The 14852-nt window shown below is 32.8% G+C and overlaps 1 protein-coding gene across 2 annotated transcripts in view; it reads right to left on the bottom strand.

Annotated features, from left to right (window-relative positions):
- NBEAL1 (neurobeachin like 1) overlaps window positions 1-14481 on the bottom strand; it is a 149056-nt gene extending 134575 nt beyond the window's left edge. For both annotated transcript variants that reach the window (XM_019726853.2, XM_074340394.1), the window contains exon 1: window positions 14342-14481. In XM_019726853.2, the coding sequence (XP_019582412.2) occupies window positions 14342-14392 (51 nt within the window). In that variant the 5' untranslated portion in view covers window positions 14393-14481. The remainder of the gene's footprint in view (window positions 1-14341) is intronic.
- Window positions 14482-14852: the final 371 nt, after the last annotated feature.

The following is a 14852-nucleotide window of genomic DNA, read 5'->3' as shown; positions in this document are numbered from 1 at the left end:
TTATCTTCCTGATTCAATTTCATTGTTTTATCAAAGAACCCACTTTTTATTTGGTTGACCGTTTCCATTATGTGTATTATTTCATTAACTTCTGCTCTTTCTAAAAGTATTTTATTAAACGAAATTTCAAACATACATAAAAGTAGAATGGTATAGACTCAGCTCCAACAATTATCAGATCATGCATAATCAATCTTCTTTCACCTATATCCCCATCCTCAACTGGATTATTTTGAAATAAACCCAGATATTATTTCATCCACAAATATTTCAATATATATCCCTAAAAAATCTTTTAAAAATATGACAATATTATCACATCTAAAAATTTAGCAGTTCCTTAATATTGGTGTTCATATTTTCCTGCTTCACTCTTAACTGCCTTTTTTAAGTGTTTGATAAGATCAGGACCCAAATAAACTCCATAAACTACAACTTATTGATATATCTTGTCTTTTTAATCCTATAGGTTTCTATTTATTTTTTTGCCCTGATTTGTTGAAGACACTGGGTCGTTTGTGATGGAGTATTTCTGACATTAGGGATTTTGCTGACTGCATATCCTCATGTCACCTAACATGCTCCTCAGTCCTCTGTATTTCCTATGAGTTAGTAGATCTAAAGACTATCAGATTTAGATTCAATTTTTTGACAAAAAATATTACATAGTTGTTATATACGGCCTTCGGAAGCATATATCTGGTTATCTCTTTTGTGATATAGAAGTTACTGACCAGTATTTCCTAGATCCAGGATTTTATTATGACTAATTTCTGCAATAATCCTTACAATTTCCTATGATACCACTATGACCACTAGAAAGATTTGCAGAAAAAAGAGCTATTCATTTCCTCTCAATCTCACTTCCAGATTCTTAAGATTACATCCAGATATGGACTGTATTTATGCTAGTCATCCCAAGATGTATCTAATGAATGACTTATTCAAATTAAATATATCCCTTAATACTTGTCAACCTTATGTATTTCCTACAACTGAAAAATAAACAATTTAAGAATTTTCACATTGAAGAAAAAAATCTTACAATTTTCTTTACTTTGTGTTTATTTTCTTACCTTCTTAAAATGGATGATATATTAATAATATATCCCTGCATAACAAATTAAACAAACTAAACTTAGGGGCTGAAACAATTAGTATCTTACAGTTTAGGGTCAGGAATTCAAAAGTCACTTTGATGGGTGGTTTGGGGGCAGACTGTCTCTTGAGCCTGTAATGAAGATGTCAATAGGGCTGCGGTCATAGCAAAGCCTGACTGGGCTGGAGAACTACTCTCAACTTCACTCACATGGTGGTTGTCAAGGTGTCAGTTCATCACAACATGGGCATCTCCACAGGCCGCTTACAATGCAGTAGCTGACTTCCCCCCAGAGCGAATGATCCAGGAAAAAAAAGAAAAGTAACTGAGATGGAAACAACAGTATCTTTTTCTAATTTTGGAAATGACATACCATCACTTTTGCCAAATTTAATTGGTCACAGACGAACCCTGGTACAAGTGGGAGAGGACTACAAAAGGGTGTGAATACCAGTATGTAAGGATCTTGAAGGCTGGCTACCACAGATGACTGGTTCATTAATTTTTAGCCTTTTTGTCTTTTCTAACATATTTAAAGTCATACATTTGCCTAAAAAGTGTTGTAGCTGCCCCAACCAGAATCTAAAATGCAGTACTTTTATCATTCAGTTCCAAAAAATGTTTAATTCTCCTTTACTTGTTCTTTAATCAAAAGTTTAAGTGTATTTCATGGTTTCAAAACATTTTTTAAAACCTTTTGCTATTGATTTCTTCCGTAACAATATTTTCTTCAGAAAACATACTCCATTATTTTGATCATTTGAAATTTGTTGAAACTTGCTTTAAGGTCTGTTACATCATTATTTGTATAAATGTTTGCAAGTACTTGAAAGGAATGTGTGCTGGGTATGATGTTCTACATAAATCCCTTATCTCAAATTTGTCAATGTTATTTAAATCGTATCTTTATTAATTTTTTGTCTGTTCATTCTACAATTACTGAGAAAAGTGTATTAAAAAAACTACTAACATTAAATTTTTTATAAACCTACTATGGTTGTCTTTATGTTCATTTCTCTGTAGTTCTGTCAATGCTTGCTTTGAGATTATTATGAGGTGCACACAAATTTAAAAGTTATTATTTTCCTTAAGTAAACTGTTGTTTTGCTAAAAATGGATTTCACTTTTTTCTTTGAAAAAAAAAATCAGTTTTTTGTTTTTTTTAATATGTCAATCCATTACCATCCACCATTACTAAAAAATCAGCTATTAATCGGTCATCCCTTTGGAGTTACTCTTTTTTTCTCTGGCAGCGTTTAAGATTTTTCTCTCTTTGGTTTTCTGAAAAACCACTATGGTTTCACTATGATGTATTTTGGTATGCAATTTGTTTTATTTATTCTTGAGATTCACTGGACTTTCATCAAAAGCTCTCACCTGTACTCTCTTCAAACGTTATATTTGTTTCATTTTTTTCTCTCCTCTCTTTTTCAGAGTCCAATTAAAAGTGTTAAACTTTTTCACACTATCTTTCGTATTTCTTAACCGTCCTTCCATATTTTCCATCTCTTTGACTTCCTAGGATGTATTCTAAAATTCTTGTGATACCCCTTCCAATTCTCATTCTCTTCATCTGTCTAAACTCATATTAACCCCATTTATTGGATTTTAATGATCATTATTGGGTTTTTCTTTTCCTACTTCTAGACATTCTATACCCTTTTTAAAACTGTTAGGTCAGTTTTTATATTGTATTTCTCTGATTCTGAGATGTATTGTTTTACATTTTGGCATCTTTGAAATCAAAATGCATTTTACAATTGCTCTCAGAGAGTCTGCTGGGAGACATTCTTGTCATTATCAGGGCAAACCTGGCAATAGGTGTTCAGATTGATGTCCTTTCACTAGATTTACATGCACAGTTGGTACCACAACATATTGAGTTTAATTGTTCAAAATGTCTTCAAAAATTATACTATGAATAAGCAATAAAATGAAGTTATTGTGTACAGAAAAAGGCATGAAAACAGAGGAGGGCATAATTTAACATTAATGATACAAATATTCGCTACTGTAGAAATGACTACAATTTTATGTTGTCTTGCAAAGCAACAGTTAAGTACTTCACAAATTTGTGAGAGATACTGAAACATATGCAAAAAGAATTATCTGTCATATGCCAACACATGAAATTGAAATACATGCAAAAAGAAATGATCTGTCATATGTTAATCAAAGTAAATGAAGACAAGAGAATCTGCCAAGTCCCTTGGAAAAATAATGAAATTTCAAAGCAATAAGAGTGTGGTATGGTTGATTCACACATGAATTAAAGTATTAAGCTGCAATTTGGAAAAAACATTTGGTAACTACACTGAAGTTTTCCTCTTCCAGAGTGACTTGCATTTACTTGTAACCAAGCATCAGTCTAGTCTGTATGACTTGGGATTTTCTGGATTTTGCTAATCCATGAAACAATCAACTCATGGTAATATCCTCTCAGGGACTTTCCACCTCTCTGCTCTGCTTAACACAAAGGCACTTTTCCCCAAAGTCCCCAAGTGAAGGAGGGAGAGTGAGGTAGGTTTGCTTACCATTAACCTAAAGGTGTACACCTTTGGGGGTCATAAGGGAAATTCTATTAGACTTCTCACTCTGGTTAGTCCCTTGGCTTTGACTTCTGCCCAACCACAAAGCCATGACAAAAGTTCAAGTTCACCAGGAAAAGTGTCTTCCATCCTCATCTACCTAAGTTCCTGCTTTCGCTAAGATTTTGCCTCATAATGCCTGACTATCTTACCAGCTTTTCAATGCTACTGTTTCTTAAATTTCATCTAGAATTTTAAGTTATTTTCACAAGGAGCGTTTTGAACAACCTAGCCTAATTTATTACCAAAATGAAAACCTACACTAGGATCACTTTTCCTTTGTACTTTGGTCATGACTTATATGTGCCTGGAATTTCTTATGTGACTATTGAACTACTACCCATTTCTTTAAAACCTTGATCACATTATGCCTCTTCAACTAAGCAATCCCTGATGACTTCCTTCATCTTCCCTTAGGTCTCATATCAGGGCCTACTACATAAGTGGGAAACTGACTCTAGCGGAAAAGCATATCCACAGATGCAGTCAGTTAATTAAATAGATGAAAGATAAATTTTGACGAAAGGCAAACCTGTTACATTCAAGAAACGTTGGAAGCCATTTTAATACAAACAGAAGTAGCAATATTCTAATAGAGGTCTATATATAGAATACACCGGTCCCGAGTAAGGAAGATTTCAAATTTTATTTTAGGTATTTCTTAAATTTTAAACAACTCTTTATTCAGATAAGTACTTTAATGATGTTCCAGGTTTGATCAATATAGTGTAGAAAATTCACGATTAAAATTAGCAAGTCTTGAAAAAGCTAACATCTGGAATGTTGGAATGTTAGGTACAATATATCTTGTTGCGTTAATTCTGTGTTCATCTTAAAGAGTTTCTTGCAGTGGACAGGTAAAGAAACTTCTGATTCAAGTGTTTTTGGGAAGTCAGTCAGTGATCCAATGTACCCCTGACATGTGGGATGTCAACAGCAGGGAAGTCTGTGCATATGTGGAAATGGGGTACACGGGCACTCTCTTTAATTTCTGCTCAATATTGCTGTAAACCTAAAACTGCTCTAAGAAATAAAGTTTATCAATGTAAAAAATAACCAAATAAAAAGGAAAATATGAAACTCAAGGGATAAAATGACAGTAAATAACATGCATACAGCAGGCCCCCAATAAAAACTAGTTAAGTTGAACTCAAGTGAATTCTTAGAAAACAAAAGCATTTATCACTAGGTATTAATTAAATATAACACTGGCACTTTTTAAATGTAGCTTAAAAGTACAAAATTATGTTCAAGTTTCATGCCAGGCTGAAGCTTTTCAAATTTAGTATGATTTAGAGTAGTAAGTGTAATTTACACTTTTCAATCACATCCACAAAGCACTTTAACTAAAAATCTCTGAAATAAAATTTTGACTTTCTGTCTACATCTGAATTTTCTAAATTTTCTACAATTAACTTGCATGTCTTAAATTTTAAAAAAATTAAAGCATAAGAGTAAAACATTACTACATTTTCTTAGAACATAAATCTAAATTACAACGTCAATATATTTTTATCTGCAAAACGAAGTTCATTTACTAGAAAATTGTTTATTTCAATTTTGTATTTTGACAAGAATCCTATGTCAAAATTATTCAATGAAAAAGTATAAATGCATCTCACAATGACATCATAAATTTTAAAAATACATATCTTCCCTGCCATTCAAATGTTTAATGTCAGGAAAGACTATGTAGTAGTTAAATTAAATGCATCAAACAAAACTACAGTTTTTTTTAGAGGCAAACTGTTTTGAAATGCTTGGATGACTTTTGTGTGAGAAGCAGGGATCAGCTAATGCTTTGATTCAACCTAAGCATAGATAAACTACCTGTTTGAACCTAAGTCACAAGACATAAAAAAAAAATCCTTATAGTCCTTAGATATAGACAAGAAAAAGTTATTTTCAGTATTTTAAAAGATAACACTTAGTCTATATAAAATATATTTAAGGACAGAACTCCATTTCCCTTACTGAAAAAGAAGTGGCACATTATAAGGTGAATTCCTTTCGTTTTAATAAAAGCTGAGAGAGAGATAAGGAAACCACTGCTGCTTACTAACTCTTGTCTGAATTCTGACACCTTCAAAGGAGTTCACATATAGTTATGGCAGATTTCAGTCATTTCACATAGTTTCCCACATCTTAATAGATTTTGAATGACCAGAATAAAATTGTCACAAAAAATGAATTCTATTTGCACAAAATAAATCAAAAGTATAAAAGAGAAAAAGTAAGTTAGGCAAGCCAAACACTATATTCAGATACTATAAGGCACTAAACTACAAGCATTTTATTTTACATCTTTAAAAATGAAGGACTATTGCGAATTAAGTACAGCACCTGATTTCCAAATGTATCTGCTTAAAATCCAAAATGATGATTCTAATAAAGGAAATTAAAATGGCAATTACTAAATACCAATAATTAAAGCAAGTGATTATTCTTTTCAACTATGCTAAGTCTTACTAATATTCTTCTGGAACTTAGTAATAGTCTAATTATACATATCTTAATATATACACACACAAAACTATTCTTAGTAGTTGTAGAAATATATTCTAACAGGGGCAAACATGCAATATTAACAATGTCACCAATATATTTAAGAAGAAATGAATAAGGAAATAAAATATCTATCATAAATTAATCTATGAGGTGAAGAGGTTATACATACACTTATACATGCCTCAGCCCCAAAGTCTGAAGCTAACCCAATAGGAAACCCCAGTCTTTTTCCCACTAAAGTGAGGAGCAAGACAAGTATATTTCCTATTTTAAATACTATAGAACATCATGTTGGAGCTATTAGACAATATAATTAAACAACTGGTGGCAGAACAATTAAAAGGGGAAGAAAAGTCTCCATGTTCTATATGGAACTTTCTACATGCAGAAAGCCAGATGAGGGAGTTGTTCAGCCATGAGGAAGTATACAGTCTCTAATGCCCTCTTCAGATGCAGCAAAAACAAAAACAAAAAGGCTAGAAAAAGAACCTCCAAGAGTATGGAGCCAAGAGCAATAGAGAACAGCGGCCTGTGTAGCTATGCCCAAAAAACAGAACCAAAGTCAAATAAATCATGGAACATTCCTTCTCTGAGGTTAGGGGGACCAGGCAACACTTGCCTAGTTTTCAGAACTGCCATGGACCAATGCCTCCTATGCATCTCCCATTTATCTCTTTTTCAAGAATCTTTATTGTGGCGTTCCTATCTCAGTTTCATCACTGTATGTTGGGTTTGTGCGGGACAGATATTGAGTGTCTTTTGATGTCACAGGTCTCAGTATGACTATAAACCACAATTGGACCTGACCTATATCACAAGATCTTGTGTTTCAAGACTGACCTCATGACTGGATGAGACTTTTGGAGTTTTTAAGACAGACATGAAGTAGATATTGCATATGGGAGGGATATGAATAATTGTAAGCAAGAAATAAGACAATGGTAGATTGGATTCTTGGTCCAAACTTTTTACTCCTTTGTAGTAAATTTGCTGTGTAATTTAGCAATGGGAAAAGGAAGCTGTAGAAAAGGCAAACATGCAGCAGTATGTCAGATACTGATCAAGGCTTGTGTTTCTGAAGCGGGGTACAAGAATATCTGGGGTTATTAAAACTATTTTCTGGCTCCATAAATTCCATTTAAGAATTTTTAACATTTGTGTGAACATTACTATTAATTTTTAAATTAATTTAAGCATATTAGAACTGACTACCTTGTAACTGGTTTTATTACTTAATTTCAGTGATCACACTTGCACTGGTACCAAGTGATCATTAGTGACTGCTCAATTTGTAGAGCAGTATTTTTCAAATTAGAGATGAATTCTTGGCAACCTGACAATTTTCAGATGTGTAGACTAGTGCCATGTGAAGTGTGGTCCACAGAATAAAGGTACTTGACAGATAAGTACAAAAATCAAGAGTAAATATTTAAAAACTTTATTAATAAAAAAACTTTGGTAATAATTTTAAGCCAGTTAAATTTAATTGAAAAATTAATGAGGGCTGTATTTTTTAACAACTTTTTCCCCACTCTTTTTAGAACTATTTTGCTAAAGCCACTAACAATCTCTTAACTGTCAAATCTAATACATGCTCCACAATGATTTTCTTCACTGCTATGTTGAATTTTACACTACTGACTATTCACTCCCTTTTTCATAGCCTCCCTCTATTTTCTGAAGCAACCACTCATTCTTGGTTCTACTACCATTCAAACTCCTTAGAAACTCTTCTTCCTTTTTCCTCTTCTTAAATGATAACGTTCTTCAGGACTTACTGACTTTGACCTCCTCTTTCTTACTCTGATATAGTTTTTCAATAAGTGCCAAAACGGTGATTCTCAAATCTTTATTTCCAGCACAGACGGCCGTTCTGGACTCCATTATGTGAGGTATATGTCTACCTTGATGTCCCACAGGCACTGAGAACTCACATGTTCACCTGAAAATCTAGTGAACCTGTGCTAGCTAACTTGGACGACCAAGCACTCGTTTCCAAAACAAAAAAAAAACCTGAAAATTATTTTAGACTCTTCCTTTTCCCTCACGCTCCACATTTACACATTTAAGTACTATCAATTCTACCTTCTACCAGGGAAATTTAAATTTCGATATTCGAAAGGAAAGAATAAGAAATTTTCACCCATCTTAACATTTTATAGTGCATAAGCTCAAATAAAGTCACAAAGGTAATTTTCCTTTCCTAAAAGCTACTCTCATGTAGACAGATATAAAATATAAATTTCTTGCTTTCACACCCAATTTCCTAAAATGAGGATGTGCTTGGTAACCACTATTGAGCTCCTAATGATTTTAATTTGCTTAGAGTCAAACATTACTTTCCTTACATACAAAGTCATGATTAAACCACAGAAAATTAAGGGCCATTTCTACATTCTGCACATACCAAGACTTACTGAATGTGGGTTAAATTATAAGGATTGATGTATGTTGGTGTATCTTACTAAAAGCTTCACTTAGGATTACAACCAAAATTTAAAAAATAAATTATAATTTTCACATTAGAAGACTATTCATTCAATCAATTTTTTCCAAATCTACCTATAAAAGGAGGTACTTGTTTTTTATCTGAATATAACACCTCTGTATTATATTTTCTTTATGAAACAAAACTTTTATTCTAAAAGGAAGTTTACTCTGAGCTCATTGCAAAACTATCTATTTCAGTCATATTCCACATTTAGCAGGACAAAGGGCAATGGCAGGAAATGGAGCATCACCAAGGTCCAAAACAAACTTGGTTTAGAGTAAAAAAAAACTCGCATCTTTATTAGGATAATTAAGCACTATGCTTTAAAGCAAAAATAAATATAGATTAAAAATTCAGAGTTTCATAAGCATAGCTTCACTACTGATAAAAAGACAAAAGAATATTGCCCTCTATTATTATACAACATAAAGACAAAATGGAAGTAATCAGGACATACTCATGCTCATATGTGCATTTTTTAAATACTAATAAAGATTACATTAAAAGATTATATTTTTATATTTCTTATTCTTTCAATGCATTTAAATACAATCAGTTTTTTCTCACCAACTCTAAGAAATAAGCAAGACAGTTATTTTTTTCCATTTGACAGAAGAAAAAACTGAAAGATAAAAAAATTAGGTAACCTGTTTTCAGGTGGTTATGATCAGAAGCAAATGTGGACTAATCTTGGCTCTAATTCTACAGCTTCACAAAATTTTTCAGTATAAACTGAATTTCCAAAAAAATAAATAAATAAACCAGCTAATGACAAAAATGAACCATGAATTTCAACCCACATTGCCACATTTCAAAATGTCATGCTTTTGAGTGCCTTTGTCTCTTTTTACTGAGTTAATGCATTTGATACTTTCCACTAGACAGAACAAAAATAGCTTAATCTTATCAAAGAATTTGATAAGCCTCTAGAAGGCTCAGTTTCTCTTCTGCATATTATGGTGGCTAACTGTAGTACTCCCCAAAGGCTAAATGTAGAACAGAAATATACCTTTATTCCTATCCAAAGAGAGCAGTGAGAGAGACTGTATGATACACACTATGTCTTGTTCTATGCAATATATGAATTCCAAAAAGTTGTATGACAATGTAGAGACCAAAATTGTTCTCAGCACTATCTATTACCAGAAGCACAGTAAGTGAAGAAATGTCAAAAGATACAAGGAATAACAAGGTGTCTAAGAGATAACATAAACTCAAATCTTTAGATATTAAAAATAAAATCAATTTGCCTTCTATACTTAAGAAAAATATGCTCAGACAACAAGTAGTAGTTAACTACTGAACTAAACTCCAGAGATAAGATTAAACCTGTTCAAATTAATGTTTAACTTGTAAGAACTATATGAAATGCACTGTTAATAAACTCCTTGACCCTGGGTGGGGATGACCATTTAGAGGAAAGGAAAGTTGAGACTATGTAATTGGAATAGTCTTATATATTAGTGAAAGAATCTGTATAGCAGGAACGTTGTTGATATCCTGCCTGTATTATGTAACAATAACTACATGAGGTTAACAAATAACCTACTAGAAGATGAATGTTTCTAACAATGCAATTAAATCCTATACCTAGAAGGAGAAAGTGAAAAGTTAGACCTAAATAGAATGGATAGAAAAACAAACTGCAAAGATTTTTTTAACCAAATTCTTTGCAAATATTGAGTTTAATATGTGGGGACCCATCTGCTAAAAACCTAAACCAGTAATTTATTTTAATTCTACTTAAAGGACTTAATCACTAATACTTAGGCTCGCAACTGAATCCAGACTAACAGGTAGAAAACATATTTAAATATTCTCTTAGTATTCCTTTGACCAAACAGTACTTACTACCAAGGGTTATTTCTGATAAAGTCCTATTTAAACACCTACTCAACTTTTACAATGCTCAATGGAAATTTTTTAAACATCACATTAGATAGAAACAGTACGGTGACGCCTTAATATTGACCTATTGCTAATTTACAAGTATTGCAAAGCACCAGTGCCGAGGTTAGCATTGTGGCAAATGAGAATGTCTTAACCTTAATGACCTGAAGCCCACCTTCAAGTATCTTCCAAGGCATCATCTTTAATCAGGTATGTTTACAATGTTTGGTATGGATAGCACACCAATTGGGCAGCAAAACAGAAGACAATGTATAAATGTTAATCATTAAAGAAGAACTTGCTACTTAAGAAAAATAACTGATCACCCTGGAAGGATGCTAGTGAATCAAGTCATTCTAACCACCAAGAAAAAATCAAACATTTATTCTGCCTGCATTCCCTTTCAGGAACTGTCCTCAAATAATTGATGAGGGGACATTTCTCTATGTATGTTCTGCTAATAAATAAAGAAATGATAGAACTGGATATCACAGCTTTGCAAACTCCTAATGAATTAATCATATAGGCAAAACTCACTGATGACCAAGACATTCATAAATTATTCTAGCCTCCCAGACCAAACAGAAGGGGAATCAATCAAGCCTCTACAACAGGGGAGTCCAAACTTTTTTCAACGTTTTTCACCAAGGGCCATATGCGGTAAAATACACAAACAGCCGGGCCACTCACTCGAGGTGAAGTACGTATTGCCTCACCTGGTTTATTTAAGTAAACTGAATATACTTTTGGAATTTGCTGCAGGCCAATTAACAATGGATTGCGGGCTGCAGTTGGCCCGCAGGCCAGTTTGGACACCCCTGCTCTACATCTTCCAGTTTGCAGACACCAATAGAGAGGAACAAATAATTTAAACCAAGGGAATTCAAGCAGCAAAACCCAGACTGAGAAAAGCTTATTAGTGTCAAAAGCTGGCTTCTTCAACAAATAGAAGGAATAAAAGTGTGGTGAAGAGGAACTTACAAAGACTTAACAGACATTTTCATCAAAACACAACGTGTATACTGTTTAAATATTGAGTCAAACAGCAGGAAAATAAAAAACGATACCAGGAAAGTTTGGACACTGACCAGATATTTAATGACTTAAAGACTTATATTGTGATTATGTTTTTAAGAACTCTTATTTTATAAATATATTTTTAAATATTTATGGTAAGATAATATGTTGTCTGGGATTTGCTTTAAAATAATTCAGGGATAGACATAAGGGTGGTGGAAGGTTTCAGACAAAACGTTACTGAACATGAATTGATAATTGAAACAGGGTGACAGATACAAAAGGGTTCATTATAGTATCTTCTCTATTTGTGCCTGCTTGAAATTTTCCATAATAAAAGCTTGAAAAAGAATGATGAGCTAAAAAGTTCTAGATGACAATCTATAGAATAAGGACAAAACAACTCAATGTCCTTCAGAGGTCAAAACAAGCTAACAAAAATCTTAGTGGTGAATTACACAAGCATTCTCATTGTACACAAACACTATTACTACCTGACAAATGAGAAAACTGAGACCCAAAAAGGTAAGTGTTGCTCAAGGTCACAAAACAGCAGCAGAGCCAAAACTAGATTCCACAATTCCAAGCCCAGAAATAGGTTCAAATCAGAGCTTAAGTAAAAGATCTGAGCAGTCCTGAAGTAGTCTGAACGCCCATCAAAAGTGTTATAAACAATTTTTTAAAAAAGGTGGAAAAAAAAAGCTAGAGTGAGAGCAGTAAAGTTAGAAAGCATAGAGAACAACTGGGTATTTGGTAGTCATCCTCACTAGAGAGCCGAAGCGTTAAATCTATGACACATACAGGGGTGCCAAAAAAATTCATACAAGTGGACACTGGTCAACGTTGCTCAAGCAATAGTTCGCTCACCGTGTATCAGAAGTGTCTGGACGCTGATGGTAACCATTTGAGCACTTCTTGTAACTGCAGAAGTCAAACGTGACTTGTATGCATCTTTTGTTATGGGTATTGAGTATTACAGTTTTAATAGTTTTTTCCTTTCTTAAAATGTGTATACATTTTTTTGCAATCTCTGTATTTGAGAGCTACTTGATTTCACGGTGTTTGCAGGAAAAAAGTTGTCTAGCTTAGAAGTAGTTCACTCATGAACTGGTGAAATATAAAATCATTTTAAATAACAATTTTTTTGAAAACGGTTGAAAAAAAATTAAATTTTATTAAGTGTCCAAGTGATTTAAATCTCAATTTAAGCGTAAAAATGGAACTTATCTTACTGTCCAATAGGCTTCATCACTTGACTGTGAAAGGCCTTCATTATTTACTTAGATTTTCATGAAGAGTAAGGAACCACGTTTATATTAAAAATAAGAATAAAATTCTCTGTATGCCAACAAACACTACTATCTTTTCAATAAGCACAGTGTCACTTAAATAATATACTAACACAACTTAGAAACAACATAACTAATTAGTAAGACAATGTAACCCCATTTACCTTTGGTCATTCAGAAAATCGTAAAACCTAGTAAGTTTGATGCATTTTTAAATAAATCATTTTCAAACTACTAAGCATTCCTACTAAAATGCATTTTAATTTTCGGCTAACATGTGTGACTATTTTCAAAAGTGTCTGGTGAATTGGATTCCTTTTTTATTGGAAGAGTGGTCTATTTATAAAAGACATTTCTGGCATTAAATTACACAAGACTAAAAGCTATTTTAAAAATCTACATTAAACATTTCAAAGTATATGCCTTTCGGTAATTGTAAGAAATATCAAACTAGAAAGTCAAAGAAAATTCCAGTGTGATTGCTAAAATTTAATATTACAGATAACTGAGATCACTTGTTAAAGAATAACTTGTTCTTTAAAGAGCTGAAAGTATAAAAATGGAGCCCAAAGGGATAATGCAGAAACAGAAGCTGAGACTTGAGAACTTCACCACACAGACCTAAAGTAACTTAAGTAGTAGATTAAAGTTGTTTCTCTGACCCTTGCCAATATCTTCAAAGTAGTAATGTAGCTCCTCACTTGAAAAAGATGTTCTTAAGCAGTACCTTTCTCCTCCAATAACCTAAAATCAGAGCTAACGTGTAAAAATTCAAAGGCAAAGAGAGAAAATTATTTTTGAATGACAAAACCAAAAATATTAGTCATTATGGGTAAGACCATGGACTTGTATCAGTCAGTACTGAGTTCCAAGCTCAGTTCTGCTACTCACTAGCCCCTTTAACCTCTGATCAGTTTTCTCATCAGTAAAAGGAGATAATTATAATACCCATCTCACAGGACTGTCCTGAGGATCAAATAAGACAATACCCAGAAGCTACTAACATCAGGGCAAGCTTAAAGTAACCATCTCATATCAATAACCTTTTAATATAGTCAAAAACTTTTAAAGAATTTAAAAGGTTAATTAAGGTTAAGAAAAATGCTTAATGCCCTTCTCATAAAAATATCTCTATCCTCATGCTTACAGAACAAAAAGAAAAGCACAAACAAAAATTAAAGTATTTTATTTTTCTCTTAAGGACATAATTTTACTTATATAATTTTGGGATCACTGAAGACAACTATCAAATAAAAACCACACCCTACAGTTTTTAATAGTATACTGATATTGTGTGTGTTCAAACCTAAAAAAATGGGAAACAGAAAATTCCGTGTTTTTAAATTCTGATTCATTACTATCAATAAATATGCTACTACCCATTAGTGATAATAAGACCAGTCATAAAATTTTATAACAAAGTATTTTAAAACTTAGAAATAAAAAAGAAAGCAGTTACCTTTGTACAATAAAGCATCCAAAGTTCAAAGAGCCTCTCCCTGGATGCCATTCTAGCTTTCACTGTGGCACTTTAATTTTTCGTCAAAAAAGAAAATTATGTTCAAGACCACAGCATGTTCATTTTATTTTCCAAGTTTTTCAGCCGTTTACAGTAAAGCTCAAAGCAGTAGGGAAAAGAAAAAGAAGTGAAACAAATGGATTGTCTTCTGGTCAATAAAATTCAGTTTCAGCAGTTACTCCAACTTAACTTCATCAGTGGGAACTGGGCAATTAAATCTGTGAAAAAAAACATGCAAATATTTGCTAGAAAAAGGTCATACTAATAACTTCAGATTTATCAGAACTAGAGATTTATCTACTTCACTTCCCACATACAGCAGGCTAAGCTTTTACACTAATAGATAAGATTTCATAGAAACTTGTATTTCAGGAAAACGTTGCAGCTAAGACAATTTATTTCACATCAACATAAAGTCAGAACCATCTAGGGCAGACTCACAAAAATAAGT

Source organism: Rhinolophus sinicus, linkage group LG01 (genome assembly GCF_036562045.2).
Source record: "Rhinolophus sinicus isolate RSC01 linkage group LG01, ASM3656204v1, whole genome shotgun sequence".
NCBI classification, from domain to species: domain Eukaryota; kingdom Metazoa; phylum Chordata; class Mammalia; order Chiroptera; family Rhinolophidae; genus Rhinolophus; species Rhinolophus sinicus.
This window is presented reverse-complemented; position numbering and strand designations above follow the sequence as displayed.